This window comes from Euphorbia lathyris, chromosome 7 (assembly GCF_963576675.1).
Source record: "Euphorbia lathyris chromosome 7, ddEupLath1.1, whole genome shotgun sequence".
In the NCBI taxonomy this organism is placed as follows: domain Eukaryota; kingdom Viridiplantae; phylum Streptophyta; class Magnoliopsida; order Malpighiales; family Euphorbiaceae; genus Euphorbia; species Euphorbia lathyris.
The window spans coordinates 76849608-76858491 of NC_088916.1; the positions used below are offsets into that span (position 1 = coordinate 76849608).

Here is an 8884-nt window from a genome sequence, read left to right on the forward strand (position 1 = left end):
TTAATAATTTATTTATTTAACACATTAAGCCACTTTTGGACGGTCTAATATGTGTGATTCAAACTCCATTTAACACACAGAATTGCCGGTATGTCACTATTTTAACACGTTAATAGACTTACAATTGTATTGCCGAAATAGTTTCTTAACTATTTTATTTTAGATGAATGATGATATCCTGGCAGGTTTATATATACCATACGAAATTTGAATTATTCACATAACTGGTGTGTCAAATAGTGGTTTAATGTGTTAAAAATTATTAATCAATGGCTTAGTATATTCATTTAAAATATCAATAACTTAATGTGTTAAAAAATAAATCACTATAAGCTTCGTATATCCATTTGAAAAGTTAACGGTTTAATCAATAAAAAATGAATTGATCATAGGCTTAAATATGTATTTTAGCAAGATTTTTATATTAAGTTTTTAAAGTAAAAGGCCATAACTGAAATATATAAAATATATAAGATTCGTATATGACATTTTTTTATAAGGTGATTAAGAATATAAATTATTAAAAAAGAAAGAAAATATTAATGTTTTTATTTACCATTTTACACAAACAGTAAGCTAAACTCTATTAGATAAACAATGCCAAACTAAAAACACTAACAACAAGACCATGTTCCTGTTTGGTAAAGAGTTTTTGAGAGCAAAATTAGAGGTTTGAGCTATTTTAGAAGTTTTAATTAGTCAAACCTCTAATAGTGGTGTTTGGTGGAGTAATGTTTGAAAAATCTTATTGGGTCCAAAAAGCTAATTTTGAAAAAACCCATTTTATGAGCTTTTTCAATTAGCTTATTGGTCCATATCTTTTTAAGAACATTTTTACCCATATTTACCACCCTCTAACCCCAAATAAGGACTTTATCATGTTTTTATTTGTCATTTTACACAAACAGATATTAATAACTAGCTAAGTTTTACCAAACAAGTTTACATAGTCAGCTAGTCAAATCAGTTAACAACTATTTGCCGGTCCATGAATTAAAATGCAACATTATGACTAATTCCACATTGCCCAAATTGTTCATCCATCAAAGATGGATGATTCTCATCAACATTGGTACATGACATTTTCAAAGGAATTGGAGGATGAGAAAAAGCACCAGAAGAAATTTGATTGAAAACAAATTTATTAGCTGCCTCTGTGAAATGGATTCCATCCCAAACCACTCTAATTGATGGGTCTTTGCATGAATCAACCACTCTTTCTTCTCCATTTACTTCAATTCTATTTCCACAAGGTGCTTCATTGCTATAGTTGTGTATTCCTCCATACCCACAACATGTTACATGTGGAACCTCAAATCCTACATCACAAATCATTTTCATATATTCATTAATCATCAAAATAAAAAAAAAAAATCTAACTCGTTCTAAAAGATACATTAAAAATGAGAATTGTCTCACTGATATAAGGAGTCATATAGTTATCTAAGAAACAACTTGAGATATTAACATATTCCTTCACGTCCAGAATCATCCGAAAAGGATCTAACATTGAGTACAATACTTTGCTACTGTGTAAATAGGGGTTTAATTGACCCTGAAAGGTTTTTTTTAAAGGAGAGTGATCGCCTCACATATATAAAATAGAGAAAATATAATCGTTGTGATTTGATCTATTTGCAAAGAAAGTCACTGTAGTTTAAAAGTTTGCAATAGAGGTTTTGTGTTTTGTATAATTTACAAACTCAGTTATTATATTAAAAATTGTTGCGGTTTATTTGCCCCAAAATGGAGTGATTAGGACTAATTATAAAGACAAACTTTACAAATTATTCAAAATAGAAGGTCTCATTTTGCAAATTAACTAAAACCATAAATATTGTTTGACCAAAAAATTGATTCTGAGATCCTTTAACTACAAACTTCACAACTCTTAGACTCATGTTTACAAACTTTTCAATAATGAGACTGTGTTTGCAAATCGGCCAAACCGCAATGTTTATTTTTCTATTTTTCTCTATATATCCCTGTTTGGTAAATTTTTTTTTTTTAATAAAATTATATGTTTGAGCTACTTTAGAGGTTTTGACAAGTCAAACCTCTAATAATGATATATGGTGAAGAGATGTTTGAAAGAGTTTATTGGATCCAGAAAGCTAATTTTGAAAAGGCTTTATGAGTTTTTTCAATTAACTTATTGTTCCCTCTCTTTCGAAAGACATTTTTACCCCTAATCTACCCTTTAACCCCAAATAAAAGGTTTATCATGCCCTTATTTTTCATTTTACACAAACTACTATTAGAAATCAACTAAGTTTTATGAAACAAATTTACACAATCAGCTAATCAAATCAGTTAGTTAAATAGCCAACCAAAAAAACAATCAGTCAACAACTAATATAACCAGCTAGCAATCATTTGCCAAACATGACCATAATATATGTGAGGCAAATTTCCTACTTTGAGATACCTATTTTGAGGTGAGTTTGGACTTTATTACATGAACTTTATATTCAATGGTGGGTCACTCATGAATATTTGTTTCACGTTCCAGATGGTTATAGATATGATGGACGTGTGTTAGATATTTCACATTACGATAATTAGGGTGTGCCTTACATATGTGAGACAATTTTCATCATTTGAAATACTTTTAAAGGTGAATTTGGTCCCAAACTCCAATTCAATTTGACTTTTTAGCCTTGATCAATGATAATCACACGGATTGAGACTTTGACTAACAAGAGAAATTTCAAACTCGATTAAAACTGCACGATCTATTTTATCCATGTCTAACATTGCAATTTTGACAAACCATTCTATCATGTTTGTCGGAAAATATTGTGTTTTTGAAAAATAATAGATAAGAAAAAAAATTATTGCAAAATAAAATATCTTCCGGTGTTTGGCTACAACACCGAAAAACGAAAAAAAGAGGTGAGTGACTAATGTTTTTAAATGGTAAAAAGGAATGCAGTAGAGTTTTAAAAGCTTGAGAAAATGTTTTTCTCTTTTCAAATAGGTAAAACATTTTCCTCACCTTTTTCGTATATTTTTGTGTTGACTAACTTAAATTTTCGTTTGACTATTTTCCTAAGCAAACAAACAAAAAAAAATCAGAAAAAGATTTTTTTGCATAATATTTTCCGGCATACAAATAGGGCCATAGAGTGTCGTTATCCTTCTCTTATATCCGTATCAAACGTATAAAAATCTCATTCCGATCCGAAAAAAGTGTCATATGTCATAAACATATGAAACAAGCTACACATTTTCAATTGAGTTTGATATTCCTTCTTTTTAATTGTCAAGAACTCAATGTGCGTAATCATAGTTAATCGAGAGCTAAATATATTAAATCGAATATACGAAAACATACGTTACTTACCGTATTGTTGTGGTGAAGTGAAGAGAGAATACTTGATTGAGTAGATATCAACATAGACAAAAGTAGCTAAAGGGTAATTGATCCTGAGTTGAACTATGGACTCGTTCAACTTGAAATTGAAGTATTGAGCTATTTGGTTGTAAATTAGAGCACAGCCAGCTTCATCTTTTTCAGAAGGAAAATTGACCAATACATATGGCAGACAACCAAGTGGTGCTATATTAAATATCCAGAATGATCTACCTCCAGATTTGTATACATTCTGCAAATAAACACATAATTTAGGCTTAATACGGTTAGAGATTAATATAAGATTTATGATTGAGTCTTAACTATCAGCTCGAGTTTTTAGTTCAATCGGTTCCATGACATGGTATCAGAGCCTCTAGGACCAAACGGTTGAGGGTTCGAGTCCTGCAACCTCATTAAAGTGTGGAATTAAAATCATATGGATGGATGAGCCCGTATTGTACATGCTGCAAGCCCAATGAGTATTCCAATAGCTCTCTTAACTTGCATAAAATATTCAGTTAGCTTCCTGAACTTATATAAAATGTACTCAATTACTCATTTCGTTGTAAAAAAGTAAGCTGCATGCATGTGTTGCACGCGCCTGAAAATGGTATTACATAATTTACAGTTGTTTCTAAATCATAAATTGACATCTTATATCCACAGATCAATTATAATCGCAAACATTGAACTCTTGGCTAAACATTAAAATAGGTCTACAATTCTCTTCCTATAATGTACCTTTTGGAGTGAGTTAGACACGGTATCAGAGTTAGGGATGTCTACGTGTACTATACACGTAGATACCCGAAACAATCCGATCCATTACCACAGGGTACCTGGTACCCGTCATAAATCTTATATATATTAAAAAATATTATTGTTTTTTAGATGTAAGGTTTGAGATTCAAACCCAAACTTTTTGTTATTAAACCATTGAGTGATACCATTAAGCTACTTAAAGTTCAATTTGTTCAATTTTTAGATGGATGATTTATTAAATTTGTACTATTTTTTGTTTTATGTATTGATTCTTAACGGGTAAGGGTACCCACAAATTAAATGAGACGGATATGAGATGCAAAAAGTATACTCGTTAGGGTAATTGGTCGGATAGACAATTAAAAAATAAACATGTAAGAGTTTGAGATTGGCACTGCCATCAGATACCTACACGTTGCCATTCCTAATCAGAGCGATAGTATTCAATGTTGGAGCTTCTGCTGATATTAGCGTCACACACCAAATAAATTGAACGTAAGGGAGACATGTTAAACATCCTACATTGCTTAATTAGAAGGTTATATGTCTTCTTATATGTGTGAGACAATCATCTGTCTTTAAGATACTTATTGGACTGGGTTAGATATTTGTTTACAAGGTTTTGGTTCAAATGGTCTGTTGGTATCGTACTAGAGCTTTTTAGACCAAGTCGCTTCAACTCTAGGAAGCATTGACGTGTAGAAGTGTGTCAGAGATCATAATAAAACTATGCTCTAACTATTAGTTTAAACTTTTTGTTCAAATAATTTCTTGACACACAACAAATCCGCTCGAATTTGATATTTACTACTCATTATCTATTAATCATGGATTTAGTGGCCGTTTATTTTCATTTTTCAGAACTACTTTTTGTCTTTTAATTCTAAATAATAGATAATAAATGTTTGGTAAAATTTGGAAACAACTGTTTTTAACAAAAAAAAAAAAAAAAAAAAAACAACTAATATACCTATCCATAATAACGATAAATAACAAACAGAAACATGTGAACAAAAGAGTCAAATTAGAATGCATACAAATTATAAAATAAAATTGTTATATCAGATATATACTTACTTGAACAGTTGCTGAAAACTGATTGATGATATATGGGATAGAGGCATTGATTTCCTGAATTGACTTACCAGTTAAAAGTCCAACTCCAATATCATTCTGACCAATGTCAAACATATATAAAGCTCTGGAGAAATATTCCTCCTTTGGCATTAGTTCTGCAAATAAACCTCCTACATATATATGTATTCACAAAATTATTTTCATTTTATTGGTGAAAAATACATTTATAATTCTTACTAATATTATCATTCTTAAATTTTAGAGTTAATTACAGGTAGATATCCTGTGATTTTGTCATTTGATATTTTTTTTGCAAACGCAACAATGTGGTTTGCAAAATTTTACATTTAGGTTCACGTTGTCAGAATTTTGCCGATAACGACCTCAAATGAAAATTTTCAAGAGCTTTTTTCTTTTATAATTAGAATTTTCAAGAGTTAAATAATATTTTAAGTAACTTTAATTCTTCAACTTTTTAGGTTTGCGGTGTTGTTTTTTACGAGAGAGAACTCCAAAAATGATATTTTGAAAAATAAAAAATAATGTTCTATAAGAAATATGATAGTAAACAATTTTAATTCTTGGAAATTTTCAATCTAAGGTTGTTATCAGCCAAATTTGGCAAAGTAAAAACAAATGCAAAATTTTGCAAACCAGGTTGCTTTTGCAAAAAAAATACCACAAGTACTAATCTACAAATCAGCGAAATCATAGAGCATCTACTTGTAATTAATCCTACTTCTTCAATAATTTTTAAAGTAATCTATTCTCTTTCTGAATTTATTTAGAACTTCTGAACTTACTTAAAGTAATATAAAATCCAATTGGTTAAAATTCTTTCTTGCTCAGGCACATGAAGTATTTGAAGATTAATGATATCATTTTAAATAAGTTTAAAAAATTAACACAGCAATTTTTAAATTCAAGAGCCAAATTAAACAAACTCCTTACATTTATACATATATAAAAAAACACACAATCATGATATTTTGTAATGTTATGAATGTACCTTGTTTGGATAGGAATTGTGAATTGAGTTTGAATTGTTCAAACTGAAGAAATTGAAGATGAAGATAAAATGGACTTGAAACACCATATGGAAGAATGCTAGAATGTAGTCCAATAGTTGCACCTCCACTTGCAAAATTTGCACCATTTGTAAAGTTTGTTCCCATCGAATTTAAATACGCATTTACATGTCCTATTTTCAATTCCTCAGCTGATATATACAAGAGTTTTAAGTGTTTAGCTAGGTAACTACAGTTATGAAAAACAACTTTTCCAACCTTAAGGAATCTTTGCTTTTTGTAAACAGCAAACAAGAAATCCAAACAACAAAAAAACAAACAACATCTGAAAATATAAGGTAAACCAAACGAGTCCTAAAGCCGACAATTCTAGTTTAAAAAAAAAAAATCAAAAACTTAATGTGTTAAAATAAAAAAGACATAGTACCCATTTGGCTTTCCCAAACTAAGGCTTCCTAGGACTTTAAACTATCAAAATCATCAATCAGCTCCCTAAGATAAGCAAAAATCATCAATTTGGTTCTTATTCTAAACAAAACTCATCAATTAAGGCTTCATCGAAAATCATTTGGCATGGTGGTCACTAAACCTTCATAATATCTAGCAAGTCGAGTCTTATGTCGGTCAGATAGAACACCAACACATGAAGAAACCAATCCATGACTTAACATCGGTAGAATGCTACCTCCAATTCCCTCTATGTTCGATGGAGCCAAAGATCCCCTCCACTGATCAGATTACACTGATTCGGTTGAATAGTTTCAGAACCTCTTTTTAAGCCAATTTTGAACCAACACAAAGATTATTATAATTTATATCAAATAGTCACAGTTTCTAATTTTATAATAAAATAGAAACCCAATTGATGAATTTTGCTTAGTTCAGAACCTGATTGATGATTTTAATAGTTCAGAGTCTTAATTGATTTTAAAGCTTTAATTTGAAAGGGGGACAAATGTGTATAACACTAATAAAAAATTAAGAACTCAATCCACCAAAATTCAGAATCTTCCTAATCTTATGATTTTTTTTTTTGTTATTATAATTATACATATTGAGTCTCGTGTGAACATTAAAATTGGTCAAATGTGCATGATTTGTATGAAAAACAGAAAAAACATAATTTAAATCCTCAACTTTATCTGTTTTAGAGATTAAACCATTGATTAATTATTTTTCCATATTGAGCTTTTAATTATTAACTTTGTTATGGATTTGGTCTTTATTTAACTTTTCGTCGAATTTAGGAGAGAAGAATATCAATTTAGCGATTCTAATACTGAAAAGCACAAAATGTGAGAGAGAATATCACGTTTGGAAAAACCTACTGGAAATTAATTTATTTAAATTCTCGTTCTTTTTACTCTCTATCTATCCTAATCAATAAATTCTTATTTTTTTTGTCCACATTAATAAGTTGAATCACCCTAATGATGCGTGCCGCCCAAACTCGACAAAAAAATTAAATAAGAGCTAAATCCATAACAAAATCAATGATTAAGGACTCAATGTGAAAAAATAATTGATCAGAAGCAAGTAAAGTTCAAGAAATGCCTTTTGCCTTGAAAAATCAAAGAGTCTTGATATCGTTTCCCTATAGTCACATATACAAAAATTTACTTCCGAATTCATATCACACTCATATAAACCGCGCTATAGACTTACAACGAAGTTCAACGACCGATTCAAGTGTGACAAGGGGGTTGATCACTTATTAGCCACTAAAAATAGAAAAAAACTCTATAAAAACAATGTACTAATCTTAAAACTTTTTATCGTAAAAAGAAACAACCCGATCAATTGAGCACTCATAATAACCACAGTGAATCATGGATACATCACTGACAAAATTTAAGAACGTAATTAAACTTTTACTTACCAATAAAATCTACAATTAGCCTTCCGTCGGAGTATCTTCCGGCCGGCTTGTGAAAATAAGTATCTCCATAAGGAGGATTCAGACGAACAAAGGCTGCTTGCATTGAACCGGTGTCGGAATTCGAGTCCCCGAAGCTGAATATCGCCGGAAACTCATAGCTTCCCGGACTCAGACCAAATGTCGGAATGAAAATGGAAGCAAAGCTTAAAAATAGAAAAATATGAAAAGAAGAAGATGAACTGATTCCAGAGGTTTTAGTATCCATTAGAACAAGGTAAATTGCAATTTAATAGCTGAACTTTCAATATATAAATTTGAATTATTATTAATAATAATAATAAAATTATTTAATCAGTTAATATAAAAGGATTTAATAATATATGGTCCAGCTATCATATATTATCTAGAATAAAAAATTGTGTTGAAAAATAAAAACAATTATATTAATAATGTAATGTTGTCTATTTTTGACTGTGTTGTCTATTTGCTTGTCGTATTAATATAATAATAGAGTAAATTACACACATGGTACCTGAACTATATTCTAGTTTACATTTTGGTACCTGATTTATATTATATCCAAAAAAATACCTCAAATAATGGTAATCAGACAATTAAATACATTTAGTCAGTTACCAACCGGTCAACCTGAGTTTTGATCATTTTTATTTAAAATTTTGACTAATTTCCCTCTCTTCAATTCGCACAGATAGTTCTTCTTCTTAAACCAACGTCGCCCAATTAAAGGGAACATGAAGAGAGAGAGGGAAGAGAGAGAAA

At 30.0% G+C, this 8884-nt stretch overlaps 1 protein-coding gene across 1 annotated transcript; it reads right to left on the bottom strand.

The window, feature by feature from the left end:
- Positions 1-911: 911 nt before the first annotated feature.
- Positions 912-8396, bottom strand: LOC136200862 (esterase-like). Its single transcript, XM_065991348.1, has 5 exons — positions 8105-8396; positions 6207-6416; positions 5198-5367; positions 3347-3608; positions 912-1319 (listed from the first exon to the last, which is right to left on the bottom strand). The coding sequence occupies exons 1-5, from the start codon at positions 8367-8369 to the stop codon at positions 994-996; spliced, it is 1233 nt and encodes a 410-aa protein (XP_065847420.1). The 5' UTR covers positions 8370-8396; the 3' UTR covers positions 912-993.
- Positions 8397-8884: the final 488 nt, after the last annotated feature.

Coding starts and splice junctions, on each gene's coding strand:
- LOC136200862 (XM_065991348.1), bottom strand. CDS start 8,369: ATGGATACTAAAACCTCTGGAATCAGTTCATCTTCTTCTTTTCATATT. Junction 5,368..6,206: donor ACAATTCCTATCCAAACAAG/GTACATTCATAA, acceptor ATATATATGTAG/GAGGTTTATTTGCAGAACTA. Junction 1,320..3,346: donor CACTTCACCACAACAATACG/GTAAGTAACGTA, acceptor TTTGTGATGTAG/GATTTGAGGTTCCACATGTA.